Here is a 16,662-nt window from a genome sequence, read left to right on the forward strand (position 1 = left end):
ATTGGGAAGGACCATTCCGCATAGCAGACACAGCAGTCGGTGGAGCCTATTATTTAGAACATTTGTCTGGGAAGGACATACCGAGAACGTGGAATGTCACACATCTCAAATTTTATTACAGTTGAACTTAATGAAAGTGTACTCTTTCCTCACTCAGTCGGTTTTTCCCTAAGGAGGGTTTACGACCGAGAAGGTTTTAACGAGGCACTATAAATCAAAATCCAAGTCCTCTATTCCTTTTATTACTCTCAATTTATGCCTCGTTCGGCATTCGCATTATTACTAACGTAATCAGAATTATTTATGCCTCGTTCGGCATCAGAATTATCTTATTACTTTAATGTAATCATAATTATCTATGCCTCGTTCGGCATCAAAATTATCTTATTTTAACGTAATCGGAATTATTTATGCCTCGTTCGGCATCAGAATTATCTTATTACTTTAATGTAATCAGAATTATTTATGCCTCGTTCGGCACCCGAATTATCTTATTACTTTAATGTAATCGGAATTATTTATGCCTCGTCCGGCATCAGAATTATCTTATTACTTTAACGTAATCGGAATTATTTATGCCTTGTTCGGCATCAGAATTATCTTATTACTTTAATGTAATCAGAATTATCTATGCCTCCTTCGACACCCGAATTATCTTATTACTTTAACGTAATCAGAATTATTTATGCCTCGTTCGGCATCAGAATTATCTTATTACTTTAACGTAATCGGAATTATCTATTCCTCGTTCGACATCAAAATTATCTTATTACTCTAATGTAATCAGAATTATCTATGCCTCGTTCGGCACCCGAATTATCTTATTACTTTAATGTAATCGAAATTATTTATGCCTCGTCCGGCATCAGAATTATCTTATTACTTTAACGTAATCGGAATTATTTATGCCTCGTCCGGCATCAGAATTATCTTATTACTTTAGAAATTATCGTTCGGCCTACGCACTACAAATATTAGCTGAAATTATAAAATATTCAAAATGCAAGTGTATTGCCCACATGTCGGGTCCAGCAATTTTCTATAGCACATTGTTCATTACCTCTTCAAAAGAGGTGTCCGGCTGTGGGCCAAGGGTGTCCGCCTCGGCCTCCTCATCTAAATTATCATCGGGGTTGGCCGGCACCAGCTTTCCATCAACTACTATTTTTTCTTTGTCGTACCGGTTGTCCTCCAGGGGTGCTGCATGCAGGCAGACCGCTTGTCCGATGCCTAACCGAAAATATTTTTCGCTAATGCGAACGTCCCGTCATTCCATTAAATTTAATGTCTGACACCTCGAAAGGCACAACAATCATTACGACTCTTCGGCTTTTATTCACCTCGAGCCTGGGGGCAAGTGTACCGGTAGGCACCGGATTAACGCACTTGACCGACCGACCGAGTGCAAAATAAATGTAAGGCAATTATGTGACAAGCTAAGGTGGTTAAGATACACCTCCGAAGAATAAGGAATATGCGTTTAAAGAAGATATGTTCCCCGGGTATTCCGGAGCACGACTGGCAAGACATATCCATAACCACCCTGAGCCCAAGGGATAGAAAGCCCATTAGGCAATTCTATAAATACTGTTCTCAAGTCAGAGAAAGGTACGTTTTCATTCACTTACGAAACCGCGCTTAGAATCTCATACTTACTTGAGTGTCGGAGTGTCTTCGCAGGTACCCTCTCTCGCCCGACCGAAGGAGACACCAAGAAGGAACACACCAAAATGGAACGACCGACAGAAGGAGAAGAAGATCGACACGTCAGCAATCTCATTACGTCAACCGACCGTGCCTGGGCCCCATTTCTCCAATCAGGTACAAATACCAAAATTGGGTTAAGGCTAGCATAGAATATCAGGTCAATTTGGGTCTATCTGAGTCTACCCGATCGTGGCCTGGGTCAAGGTTAAGATGAATCCCGGGTGCAGTAAGTAAAAGCCAATTTAAAAGGCCCACAAATTCATGGCCTAATTCATGACAGTAACCCATAACCCAATTAGCTCATACCCTATTTCTGCTATTTTCAGCTCTGTTTTTCCCATTTTGAAAAAATAAAAACAAAGACATGTTTTCATTAGAAGTTTAAAACAAACCAAACTTTTTATTATGTATATATATACTCCTCCACCAACTTGGGTTAAATTTAAAATTTTCCTATTTACGCTTTCTACTTGCTATTTTGTTTTAAATTTTCATTATTATAAACATCATTTATTAAAAAAAAGACCATTTCTTACATAAAGAATAATATACCTTGACAACTTCTCTAATCTATTTATTCTTTTCTATTTCATATCTCATTTTTTTCACTTGTAAAATGAAATACAGTAAAGTATTATTAATTTTATCTCAGTTCAGTGAGTACTGAATAAAAATGAATCGAAATCAGAAATATTATTTTTTCTCTACAATGATATTCTTATTTCTTTGCCCTTATAAATGAAAGATAGTAAACTATTATTAATTTTATCTCACTTTCAACAAGTATTGAATAAAAATTAATCAGAACCATAAACATAGTGATCAGAACTAAATAAAATTTCCCAATTCAAACATGTTCCAGCCTGTAGATCCTACTAGCTAGGCACTTATTCAAAGAAATGACATGTAGAAAATCTACTATTTTTGAACAAAAAACTAAGAAGAAAATATTAGATACTTAGTACAAAGTACTTGTTCATATCAGACCAAACCCCGGTCCATGCACTACACAAAGACAAACACTCCCATATATATATATATATATATATATATATATATATATACATACACACACAACATTATTTCTGGCAGAATTGGACAACATTTTTTGTGGCGTAACTAAAAGTACAAGGCGATCAAACCACTTCAAAGCTCAGCATCCCTTATATTCTCTTTCACTTCTTGTGATTTTTGTTTGGCAGCCTTTGCTATGTCACTGGCCTTTTGTGCTGCTGCATCCTTTATTTCTCTCGCCTTCTCTGCACTGTATTGACCTGCCTCTGTTCATCATCATACAAGAACAAATTAAACCAGCTTTACCACAAGTGTGCTCTTAATTATACTTCAAATCCTTTAGCTTTTGAGTTGATAAAACTACACTTAACACATTTTTATATGCTTCACGTGTGTTTTGCTACGTGAAAGAAATCAAACACAACATTTACTTTAAAACTATTTCATTTTTTAAGAAGCAATCTGGCCATTGATTATGTTTGTGAAAATGGTTTTTGTACGCTGTATACTGTTTGCAGAACAGAAATGTTTCTGAAGTTAGTGTACCAACCAGACGCAAAGTCATGGAGCTTCTCTTTGGCTTTTTGAGCAGTGTCACTGGCGTATTCATTGGTCTTCTGAGCCGTGTCACTGGCATAATCACAGGCCTCTTTGCTTTTTCTGGTAGCCTCACTGGAATAGTCTTTGGTCCTCTGAGCCGCATCATTGGCATATTCAGATCCCTCTTTGCTTCTCCGAACAGCATCGTCAACATAGTGTTTGGTCTTCTCAGCCGCGTCACTGGCATAATCAGAAGCTTCTTTGCTCTTGTGAGCAGCATCACCAGAGTAGTCTCTGGTCTTCTGCGCTGCATCACTTGCATAATCTTTCACATTCTGCCCTGCATTTTGAGCAGTATCACTGACATAGTCCTTGGTCTTCTTGGCAGCATCACTGGCATAGTCCTTGGTCTTCTTGGCACCATCACTTGTCTTTTGAGCACTATAATCTTTGGTCTTCTTTGCAGCATCACCAGCGTCACTGGCATATTCCTTGGCTTTTTCAGCAGCATAATCTTTTGTCTTCTTAGCAGCATCACTAGCATCGCTGGCATAGTCCTTGGTCTTCTGAGCAGCATCACCAACATAGTCCTTGGTCTTCTGAGCAGCATCACCAACATAGTCCTTGGTCTTTTGAGCAGCATCACCGGTATAGTCCTTGGTTTTCTGAGCAGTACCACTGGCATAATCCTTGGATTTCTGAGCAGCATCATCTGCATAGTCAGAGACTTTCTTGGTGGTGGATTCCTTGGGTTCTTGATCATGTTTGAAGCCAAGTCCCTCGGTGAGTTTCTCTTTAGCCCATTCTGTCCATGACTCTGTAGCTTCTTTCCCCTCTTTAGCAGTGTCCATGGCCTTGTTGGCTGTTTGTGTGGTCTTGGCTTTAGCCTCCTCAAAATCACGACCTTCCTCTTTGGTTGAAGGCATGTGGCCAACACTAGTGCAGTAACAGTTCATGGCAAGCAACATCACCGCCATCACCAAAACCGAAATCACCTTGGAAGCCATGATAGTATCTGAAAGGTTAAAATGGAAGTTTGAGAATAAATAAATGAACAAGTTTGTGAGATTCGAGAACAAATGAAACAGAAGTGGTGGTGGAGACTGGTTGGGGGATTGGGAGGTTTATATAAGGGAGTGGAGTGAAATGATGAAGATGGGGGCTGTGATGCATGCAACGTGGCATCTTTACAAACATGTCAAAATTGAACGTGTCAGTTAGAGGAACAAATAATGTCTCAAACTGCATGCCATGCCATCATTTGCTTCTTAAGATATAGTTTTTGAAGTAGACACGTGTCAGTGAAAGTGAAAGAATGGTAGATTGGAAGTAGTTATAATTTTCTGGTTGCTTCTTCTACTCTCTCTATTTTTGCCTTTGCTTCTTTTATTTCTATCCTTCACACCGCCAAAGAACTCACCCTCATCTGTTGCCTTTTATTTACTTTCTTCTTCTTCTCCAATCAATCAAAGTTTTCTATAAAATATAACCACCACTTTATCTATTTTTTGTTTCAACTTTTGTTCAATATATCTTTTGTTTCTAAACTTATCACGCAAATTCTTACTTTACCACACCTACCATTCCAATTTGAATGCTACTTATACCTTTTAAAATTTTCAAAATTATTCTTTATTTAAATTTAAAAATCTGAAATTTAAAAAATATATTTCAAAGATGTAGAAAACACAAAATCTTAAATTCTAAATCTAAATCAAAATTTTATTCTGTAAAAATAAATTTGAAATGTAAAAAAATATATTTTAAAAGAAAAATTCAAAATTAAATATCTAAAAATATATTTCGAAAAAAAAATTGAAATTCAAAAATATATTTCGAACAAAAGAGTGTCAATATTAAAATATAGAATGAATAAAGCATGTATTCTTCAACTTCTTTCAACAATATTGGATATAGGGCAAATAATTATTGTATTTTGAAAGAAGTTTCACATTATCTAAAACAATTTTGTTTCAGAAATTTATTTACAATATTGTGAAAGTGCCGAACAAGATGAAAGTTTCATGTAGCTTTTCCACAGTTGGCTAGTCAGAATGAATTTGTGAACCAGTTTTTAAATATAAAAAAAAAACATTTGTGAAAATTTAAGATTTCAATAAAAAAAAATTAATGAAGATTATTTAGTGGGATTAATATAACTTAATGGAAGTTTTTTTAATTTTCGATAAATTTTAAAGTTTATTTTAAAACTTTATCAAAATAATAGATTTTTTTTTAACTTTCGTTAATAAAATCTTGAAAAAATAATTAATTTTTTTTAACTTTATTTAAATTTCAAAAGTTTATTTTAAAAATTCAGTAAAATAATAGAATTTTTTTAAATTTTTGTTAAATTTTAAAGATTTATTTTAAAACCTTAATAAAATAACAAAGGTTTTTTTTAACATTTATTAACTTCCAAAGGTTTATTTTAAAACTTTAATAAAGTATTTCAACAACTAATCTTGTTTTCAACAGTATTTGCATATATTTTTTATATGATTGATGGTAGTTGATTTATATAATTCTTAGTTTTTTTTTTACGAGTTCATACCTCAAAAAAACTTATTTTGTTTTAATTTTTGATGTGCAATTCTAGTTTAAGTTATAACTATTAATATTTAATTCTCATAATTTGAAATATTTTAAATTAAGACCTTTATTCAAAATGCATCTAATAATTAGTTCATTGTGAAAGTGAAAAGTAATAAAATTAATTTCTCTTCACAATATGTTCTTGCAACCTTTAACCAAAAATACACATGACTTTGAAACTTGCATCTAATAGATAATACAATTATTTAGGATATATAAAGTCGTGATAAACACTAATTGTTGTCGAACTAAGTAACAATGTGACCCAAATTATGGTAGTAAGGTGATGAAAGAAGCAATATTGGAGTAAAAAGAATATAATATCTTATTTAACGTTTCTTTTACTTATCTATAATAGACATAGTGACTAAATTGTGATTCATTAGGATGCCATTAATTTTATTAAGATTGTCTACTCTATTGATTTTGACATATTGATATTATAGAGTATGACATATTGATATTTTTATTGATATTATAGAGTATGACATATTGATATTTTTGGGTGTTTTCAAATCCAATCAATAACTTAATTGTATATTCTGAAATTATTTTTTTACTAACATGACAGTTTTTTTTTTTTGTCAATGTTATTTTTCAATTTACATCAATCTAACAAACATCATTTATGAATTGACATTGATGAAAGTTTTATTGGGCAACATTAATAATATTTTTAATGAATATTTTAATTGTTAATTGGGGTTATTTAAAGTTGCTGTTATTTAATTTGATTTTAAGGAAGATGTAAATTGGAGTTATTTCTCACTTAATATTAGTGGTATTTTTTTAATTAATATTAGTCAAAGATTTTAAATAAATTTTTTTAGTCGACATTGATAGATTTTTTTTTTCGATTAATAATGTTAATATTATTTTTTTCACTAATATAGATTAGGTTATTTTTTAATAGTTAATCAAGGTTTTTTCAAATATATTCATAAGTTATTTGATAAAATTAAATCAAGACTGTCCAATGTACTATTTTCATTCTAAAGTTTAGAACCTCATCATATGAATCATAATCTAACATTTTTAAATAACTTCAACTACATCATATACTCCCATACCTTCCTTCTAGCTGCAACATTTTCATTATTCTTCAGCCGCAACGTTTAAGAGAACAGTTTCATCATTTGACATGTTAAATTTACTCCATATGATAAATTCACACTTACTTAAGGACTTGTGTATCTTGTAATTAGAAGTTTTTCCTCAAACAACATCTTATAAATTCTATCAAGAAAATAACTATTATTTCACTACCAATGGTTTCATAAAGTAGATTGTTATTGCAATTTGAAACAAAATGTGAACCCTCGGAACCAAAAGTTTCTTCTACAGAGTAAAGACATTTTTTTTTTAGTTTTGTACTCCATTTTTGCACATTGCTAGTTTTTTTTCCTGAGTTTTATGGTTTTCAGATTGTACAATAAGCGAATGAAAATATAGTCACCACCAATAAAAATGCTACAAAACTTACCTCAACCACCATCGTTGATGTGAGTTGATTTTAGGATTGAACATTTTTAGAGGTTTTTTACTTGGTTTATGAGTTTTGATTTAGCAAGCTATGGTCAGACTCAATGAAGATTGTTACTGGACACGAACTTAACTAAGTGGTTACGTAAGTGTGAAAGATCTCTTCAAAAGAGAAAAAAGAAAAACACAATTAAGATGATGATGAACACGAAATCAAAATAAGGCAAAGTTAAAAATGGTCGAATGTAAAAGGAAGATAAAATGAGACAACAAAGGAAGCAAAATAATGGCGAAAGAAGAAAGAAAAGAAGGAAAGATATAAGAAGCTTATGGAGTGAAAAAAATGGTGATTGAATAACGCCATTTAGGGAGAGAGCTCTAAGATGAGTAAGGGTGAGTCGCCACTTGAAGCACACTCTGCTCAAGATAAGACTCATAAGAAATTTGGGAACACTCGAGAATTCACTATGATAGAGTTTCTTTACTTCAAAATTCAATGTGATTTACAAGAAGGGAGACACCCTATTTATAGATGAGTGCCTTGGGGAGGAAGAGAGGAAGGGTAAAGGCGTAAATGACTACAAGCTTCTAAAAACTAGGTTTAATGTGAGTACATGGGGGAGTCTTATAGAATCTAGGTCAAATGTGAGCACATGGGTTATCTTCTAGAAACTAGGGTTAATAGAACCCTAAGCTAGCTTATTCTTCTTCTAATTATGCCAATGTGTGCCCAATTAATTACAAATTAAACTTGTCTTAAAAAAATTATACGGAAAAATAATTGATACTCTGGCCCATGCCCGATTGTTTTTCTCCTGAGGATCTTTTGATGGATGGTGGGGCCATGTGTCTCCGCCTGAGATGTTTGACCTAGCCTTGAATAGTCCTTTGGGTTCATTGTCAACTTCTTGTAAAGTTGGGTCATATCAACCGTTCACCACCAGCCACCACAAACTACCATCACCAATTGAAAATGAAAAAGAATACATCACACTTTTCACAATACTTAGAAGAGTATTGTTGTAATAAAAAAAAGTATGAAGGTGTAGGGAGAATTTGTCATGTTTTGCCCTTAAAAGGTGCCTCAAAGGATTAAGGGAGAAAATGTATTTAAATTGCTCTTGACCTTGAATCCTAAGTGATGTGAGACTATTAAGCATACTAGAATAAGCTTCCAGTAGAACTCTAAGGAATGAGGGTTCGTTTTTTGAACCAATTTTCCATTCTCTTAGTCAAGGGATAAGGGAATGAAGGTTCGTATTTGAAACCACTTTTCCATTTTTGTAAACGGTGTCAATGTTTCGACCTCAAGTCCATTGAGATAACATCGTTATGGTCAATCACCACATTCAAGGTATTATCCGTTTTGAAGATCAAAGTTTCATCATAGTTTTATCCATAAAATGTGCCTTAATGGGTTAAGGCAATCTCAACGAACTTGGGGAGAAACATTATCTACCATCTGTGGGGAATTGAAAAATGTTTCCAAATACAAATTATCGTCCCTTTAAATCTCGACTAGTGGGCTTGTTATAGTACGTTCACTACAAAAAAACGTGTATTATGCGGCTGTTATTTTCGCAAAAACTGACATTTCTAACCGCCGCATTATACGTCTGTGGCGGTATCGCGTACCGCCAGAATTCTTGCCGCCACAAAGTTTAATGTGGTGGTCAAATGAGAACCGTTGTAGCAGACGTCATAGTATGCATTGTATAAAGTGGCGGTTTTAAGCGTGCAATTGGCGTCAGTTATAAATGTCGTAATTTTAGAACTGGGTAAACCAATTCTAACGTAAATAGTGGCAGTTTTAACCCCCACTTAATACAGTATAATATGACATTTATAATACACTTTATAACTGTCGTAATTCGAATATTAAATATTTATTTTTATTTTTAATATTTATAATAATTTATTTAATTCTATTTTATAATTTGATTTCATAATATTATTTAATTTCATATTATAATTAAACTTTAATTTTATTTTTAACATTTATAATAATTTATTTAATTCTATTTTATAATATTAATTAATTTGTATTATGTTTCATAATATATATAATTAAGTTATAACATAAACTAATTTCATAATATAATTAAAATTGAGAAATATAATAATCAAAAGATGAGTTCATTCATTCATTGAAAGAAGAAAGTTGATAATGTGAAACTAACCCAAACAACAAGTAAATTAAATTGTCAAAATGTAAATTGTTTCACTTTCTAAACATATTACAAGTAAAATCTCAATCCTAATTTGTCTTACTCCCTCCACTTGATCTTATATTCTTGTTTGGCGATGGAGAACCACTAGCAACATCCGGTGCCTGGAATAAGTTAAAATATGTTTAAAGTTAATTGACAATATCCAAAATAGTCCAAAACAATCATTGTTATAATGCGTATGAACTGATATCAAATTGACAAATTGAATCATTGGGATAATAAAATAAAACTAGGTTAATAAAACTAAAATAAGAGAAAAAATATCTTAATATTTTATAGAAAAAAATAGATCAATATATAGTTTTTGAATTAACAAACAATGTTAGTATATCTTTGAATAATTTTAAATTCTTAACTTTTTTTTTATTTGGATGCAAGCTTGACAAACTCATTTATATGTTAAATTGAGGATACATACGTTATGTAAATTTAAATATAATAAAATACAAACCAACACAAGTAATTAATAATGTTTCTTTTGATATAAGAATTATAAGTTTTGAGATTTCAACCCCAATCATAAAGTATTACATGAGCAACTAAATTCAAAGAATAGTAATACCACTTACCCATATGATAGTTGTCATCCTAGTAAATTCATCCAGAGAACCAACTCTTTGTACCAGGATTTAAGCCATGCGATCCTAATCTACAAAATTCAAAAGTATCACTGCTCGAGTTAGAAAATGATAAATGAATAAAAAACTTTGCTTTTTTGTGTCAAAGTAGTAATTAAAAATGAGGCACAACTCAATTAATCAACATAACTGCTAGCTAATAGGTTTATCAACCCAAAAAGATAGATTATAAGAAAGATATAGTGGATGGTGGCTGCAATAAATTTTACGCATACAAAAATTTGTTTCAGTTTTCTTCTTTATATATATACATTACTTCAATTTGATAAGAACCATTAAGCATGCTCTTCTTTCAAAATGCGATGGACTGAAGTTTAGATCATTTTTCTCAATATTAATTACATCAACTTTCTTCTTTTATAATTCTAAATTTGTATCCTAGTCCCAGCTTGAACCTATATTAACTATATAATAATAGTAAACATCAAAAGGCATATACGAATACCTAACCACAAGTTCACTTATTTCTAATGAAGCACATGGGAAAAAATTAACATCATGTTCTTAGACCCCAATGTATTGATGGCTTGGACATGCATAATGATAAATACTTCAAGCCGTAATAGAAACTTTTAAATATCTATGATAACAACCTTAATATTGCTCCTCAGCAAGCAACGCCTCTAGCTCTTTCTCTTTTGCATCTCTTATATTAAGCAACACTTTCAATGATTCCTGAAAAGGGAAATAGTTAATGCATGTGTCTTGAGAATAACTCTGCAAGAGACAATAACATGACAAATAGAGTCAATGGAGAAAGAGACTAACACAAACAGAACGTCCCATTCCACCCAAAATCGTTGGGAGAAAACAGAGAAAGAGAAAACTTTACCAAAAAAAAGTGTTAGGAAAAGAGAGAGAGAGAGAGAGAGATACCCAATGACATGCCGACCACCATCATGAACAGCTTGGGAAACCAAACCCATTAAGCCAATGTTTCCTCCTCCGTAGACCAGATCAATGTTCCTAGAGACCTTCAAAGACCATTAACAACATAAACAATCTAGAAAAACTAGAGTAACAAAAGCAAATAAGAAGGTCTATGATAATATGATGTCAATAACACAAGTTATGTAAATTTTGACTTGCAGAAACAAGTTACAGCTTGCAAACCTGGTATGAACACAACGAACTAGCCCAACTGAAATTATCAATGGAACTAGATCATTCAAGACGTCATATATCACAAAGTATACCATAAATGATTTTGTGGTTTTTTCATAATGTTTAAAAGGGGATTGGATGGTAAAACTGAAATGGAGAAAGAAAAGCTCAAAACTTTTCATTCCAATCAAAAGATTTTACCTCTAAACGGTAGGGTTTCACTCGCCAATGGATGTAGAAGCTATTCTCTGCCACTTCACTGCTACGATTTTCGCAGTTAGGGTTGGATGCGAAAACCCTGTGCTCTCAAATGGGGAAGCTTCGCTCTCAGATTTCGATTTTGGGATTTCGATTTCGATTTCGCAACGAGGTTTATACATTGGATTTGGAACCTAATTAGCTATAGGATTTCGCTTTTGGATTTGGGAACAAGGTTCAGAGCTTTGATTTGGGAACGCAGTTTAGAGGTTTTGGCTTGGGAATAAGGTTCAAATATGAGCTTTGTGCAGTATTTGGAAGGGTGCACTGCACCGTCTGGAACCAGCATCACACAACGGTGGTGGAGTTCTGCGGAATAATAGGGTTTCAAAGGCTTTTAGAAAATTTTGGAGGATGGAAGGAGAATAGGGTTTTGAAAAATTAAAATTTTGAGTAAGTGTGGGAAATGAAATATTATGGGAGTTTTGAAAAATTAAAATTTTGTGTAAGTGTGGAAAGAGAAATGTAACGGAGGGAAATGGGGAGAGTATTTATTTTAAAAGGATAATTACGACGGTCCTACATGCCACAATTCAAAGGAAGATTATGGCAGTTACGAAACTGTCATATTATACAACTAATTGTGACGGTTTTTAATGACCGCCGTATTATAACCGCCATCACATACAAGTTCTTTTGTAGTGGTTTAATAATCTCATATCACTTATGAGTCAAGATAAAAAAATAATTTAAATACATTTTCATCCCTTAATCCTTCGAGATGCATTTTAAGAAAAATTGTGATGGAATTCTGAGTTCCAAAACATTCAGTGTACCTGATATCGTAATTAATTGTAACGATGTTATCTTAATGGACTTGAGGTAGATATTAAAAAAATGTGGTCTTAAACACAATAGGGATGTTAATTATGAAAATATTCTAAATTGTTAAAATATATAACTTATTTAAATTATTATGAGTAAATATCTTATTTTGAAATATATTTTTTAAGATTATAAATCACATTTCAGTTTAAAAATGTATACTGAAGAGCAATTCAATTTTGAAAACTAAATTAATAAAATAATTTAGTACAGATTTCTTTTAGATATTTTTTTCCAATTTAATTCACTTTAATATTAATTTGGTTCAGAAGGAAGACATTATACAACGTACAAAATAATGAAATTGAAAACTTTGAAGATGAGACACATGCTTTATTATTTATTTTGTCCTATTATTGATAAAGAATTTAATGAAAGAATTTAATATTTAAAAATATAGCCACATTCTATCCCAATAACACTAATATTGTTACTAAAAAATATTAACCATTTTACTTTAAAATATAATTAATTAGTAACTAATTCTTAATGATAGTTTATAAGATTAAGATCGTAATTTCATTATATTGTAACCTATTTTTAAATTGAGAGATTTTTGCTAAGGTTTTAAAATCGAAATATTGTTAAGGTAAAAATTCAACATCCTAGAACTTTGATTTAGTATTTAAAATTGCTAAATGTAAAACATTGTCATATTATACACGATAGTTTTGTGAAAATAAAAGATACTGTAAAATATAAGCACACATATGATATAACATTGTGTTGTTTTTTCTTAAGTTCGATAAGACGCACATAAAATTAAATGAAACACGCATAAAATATAAAATGATATGCAAAAAGTTTAAGATAACCTTATGCCAAAAAATTCATTATAAGCATAAACTATAAAGTCAACATTAAAAGATCTATTAGACTTTGAGTTAAAGCTACTTTTTTTTTGCAATATTCTACCACTGAACATTGACATCTCTCCAAATTATATATATATATATATATATATATATATATATATATATATATGCCTTGTACGTACAAATAGGAAAAATCAAACCAAAACACATTGTTTAAGTAAAGATAATTGAATCCAGTTAAATGTTATACAAAGTGAATTTAATGCATTCCAGTCAAGCAAGTTCATCATATCAAAGGTAAGACATAAAAAAACTCGAAGCTAATACCATGGATAGAAACAAATTCACAATAATAACTTTCTTAAGAGCCTATATAAAGCAATCCAATGAGAAGAAAAGGGTGAGAGACCACATTGTATAGGGTTGAAATGTTGCTTAACTTCTATTATATCTAAAACTTCATAGAAGAACATTGTTTGTGTTTCAATCAACTAATAAAGAGAGAATGAGTAATTAAAGTCTACAAAAGTATGCTTGAAATGATTATCCTCCCCTGCAAGTTTCAACATAATAAGTTGATCACTATCTGCGTACCTTTTTCATCTTAGTTAATAATAATTTATATCAAGAATATTCAAAGAACTAGTCACGAGTGATTATGAACTCAAATGATACTCAATTAAGTTAAGAATAATTTATGTAAAGAATATTCATCTTATATTTTACATCAATAATATTGAAATTCAACGTAACAAATCAGTATAAAATTTAAAGTGTGTATTTTTTCCACTCTATGTCTTTCTTTGCATTTAAATGTACTAAAAAGAAGAAAAGTCATTTAAGTATTACAATTAACCAAAGCCTCTCTAAATAAGCAAGTTCGTTAAATTAAATAGCTTTGTTGATACACTGCATCGCTCACAACTGCCATTAACTAATTAATTAATTTATAAAATTATCGTCTCAATTCAACATTTTCTATGAGATCATATTTGTGGAAAGTGGTCAAAAGTTTTCTAAAAGAGAATTCAACCCTTCTAAAACACAAATCAACCCTTATTGTGTTGTTTTTATAAATATTTAATTAATTTTTATTTAGTGATCAAATTAAATTAAATAAGTAAATAAATAAACAAATTATTAAGTCGTTTTTTTAATGAGCAAAGGGATTAAAATGTAATTTACTCAAAAAATATTTTTCTTGATTAAAAATGATATTCTTTTAGGGAATAAAAAAAACTTTCACCAACTCCTGAATATATAAATAAACAAATGGGAGTCTTGGAGTGATGAGAGGAAAGAGTTGAAGAGAAAGAGAAGAGAGAGATGGGTTGCAGGCAATTGTGGGCTTCAAGAGCTGTCTCTTACCTGAGGATCTCTGTCTCTCACAGACCCTTTTCTAATGGTCATCTCTCCTTCTCCTTCTTCTTTCCTCTCTCATCTCTTTTTCATTTCTTCTCTTTCTTTCATTCATCACTTACACATCTCATCCATCTCTTTACTTCAATCTCGCATTTTAAATCTCCCCTCTCTTCTTTTCTGGATTACAAATTCACATTTCTTAACTTCTTTTTTTGTGTGTATAATAATAGGGATCTTAAATATGTTGGCCCTGTTCACGTTGCTTTTTTCCACTGTTTCCTTTACATTGGCTATATATTTTAATGGCAGGGAGCTTTCTAAGCGGTGGTGGGAAGGGAAGTGCACCACCCACCCACCCGCCAACAAAATACAATATCCAATTTGTTATTATTAGTTTTTGACCTTTTTGCTACTGCTTCACATTCTTCATGCCACTATTATCTGTCACCTACTAATTATGTTGCACTCTAAACCTGGTGGGCCTTGCTGGTCCAAATGGTTGCAATAATCAAACTGGAGAATGAGAATGGTTGAGCTGGTAATCATAGTGTACGTTGTAGAAGGGGCAAAAATAAATGTATAAAGGAAACTAGGATGAGATCCATTCAAATTGAATATATATAATGTTTGTATACTTTTAGTTATCTCTCTAACTTAACTACCCTTGTTGGCTTCTTCCATGTTATACTTACAGTTGTTAAAGATTTGAAGTATGCCGATTCCCACGAATGGGTGAAAGTTGATGGGAATTCTGCAACCGTTGGCATCACTGATCATGCCCAAGATCATTTGGGTGATGTTGTGTATGTTGAATTGCCTGAAGTGGGAGCCACCGTTACACAAGGTGATAGTTTTGGTGCAGTTGAAAGTGTGAAGGCAACTAGTGATGTTAACTCTCCTGTTTCTGGAAAAGTGATTGAAGTGAATCAAGAGCTTAATACCTCTCCTGCTTTGCTGAGTTTTGTTGCCAACTATGTGCATTAACTATTTTTTTTTCTCCCTGCTGTACTTTTTATGTTTCACATGCTACATCTTGGATCACTATGCATGTGTAGTGCGAATTCTTTTTTTCTCAACACCAAGTGTTTTCATGTTGTTCTACGTTTCTTCATACAGGTAAACTCAAGCCCTTATAATGATGGATGGATAATTAAAGTTGAACTGAGTGACAGTGGTGAACTAAACAACTTGATGGATTCAGAAAAGTACTCCAAATTCTGTGAAGAAGAAGATTCACATTAAGATATTTCAGCACTCTGCATGGTGTACATCATGTTTTGGTTGGGAAAGCTAAAAATGGATTGTTCCCTTTTCTACACGTGTCACGTCTTCACTGCTCTATTTTTACCAGCTTCTGATTAAATGGGATGATTTTTCACTCTATGCAATGGAAATTTGAAACTGATAGATGGTTAGTTTCTTTATAAGTTATGCTAATTTTGTTGGACAGTAGTTATCAAGAATTGAAGATGGGATTGTGATTCCAAGGTCCACCACATTCTTTACGCATGATAGACACCATTTTTCATATATTGCATGAAGAAAACTACTCTTATTGCTAGTTTAGAATAAAAATCCATTTCACCTTTTCTTCCATGATTAGGTAGGTGTCTTGTTCCTTAATATTCCAGAAAGAATTTAATGAAAAAAACTATGCCTATTTTAGAAGATCATAAAGAAGTAAATCCAAAAGAAAAAAGATTTACTTATCACGTTAGACTGATGTGGTACTAAAAGTAGATACAGTATCGTTGTGGAGACATACTAAGAATTAGGGTCAAAAGCTTCATCGTGGTTATAAACTCACAATACTCATCTTAGTTCATAAAGGAGCAGAAGTAACAGGCCTTGGTTAAAATACTTCAATATTAAATTTAAGATGTTTATTACTAACAATAAAGTATCTTACTAGCAAGATATCAAACAGTGTGTATTAGTTGTCCCTTTTAGGGGGCTTTCGAAAGGCATTAGACAGCATAGAAATGTATTGTGGTGTAATTTTTATTGATAAACATACCTTAACCAACCTATCATATCATGGATCTAGTTTACCATATTTTAAATTAAAATTCGGTTTTGTGGTACTCAATT

General features: G+C 31.9%; 2 protein-coding genes across 2 annotated transcripts; one reads left to right on the forward strand and one right to left on the reverse strand.

Moving 5' to 3' along the window:
• Nucleotides 1-2,644: 2,644 nt before the first annotated feature.
• Nucleotides 2,645-4,509, reverse strand: LOC137807080 (late embryogenesis abundant protein D-29-like). The gene is made up of 2 exons (XM_068607528.1): nucleotides 3,272-4,509; nucleotides 2,645-2,987 (listed from the first exon to the last, which is right to left on the reverse strand). The coding sequence occupies exons 1-2, from the start codon at nucleotides 4,266-4,268 to the stop codon at nucleotides 2,854-2,856; spliced, it is 1,131 nt and encodes a 376-aa protein (XP_068463629.1). The 5' UTR covers nucleotides 4,269-4,509; the 3' UTR covers nucleotides 2,645-2,853.
• Nucleotides 4,510-14,509: 10,000 nt separating this feature from the next.
• Nucleotides 14,510-16,069, forward strand: LOC137807081 (glycine cleavage system H protein 2, mitochondrial-like). The gene is made up of 3 exons (XM_068607529.1): nucleotides 14,510-14,614; nucleotides 15,266-15,546; nucleotides 15,688-16,069. Exons 1-3 carry the CDS (start codon nucleotides 14,536-14,538, stop codon nucleotides 15,811-15,813), a joined length of 486 nt encoding a protein of 161 aa, XP_068463630.1. The 5' UTR covers nucleotides 14,510-14,535; the 3' UTR covers nucleotides 15,814-16,069.
• Nucleotides 16,070-16,662: the final 593 nt, after the last annotated feature.

The sequence above is a fragment of the Phaseolus vulgaris genome, chromosome 3, assembly GCF_000499845.2.
Source record: "Phaseolus vulgaris cultivar G19833 chromosome 3, P. vulgaris v2.0, whole genome shotgun sequence".
NCBI classification, from domain to species: domain Eukaryota; kingdom Viridiplantae; phylum Streptophyta; class Magnoliopsida; order Fabales; family Fabaceae; genus Phaseolus; species Phaseolus vulgaris.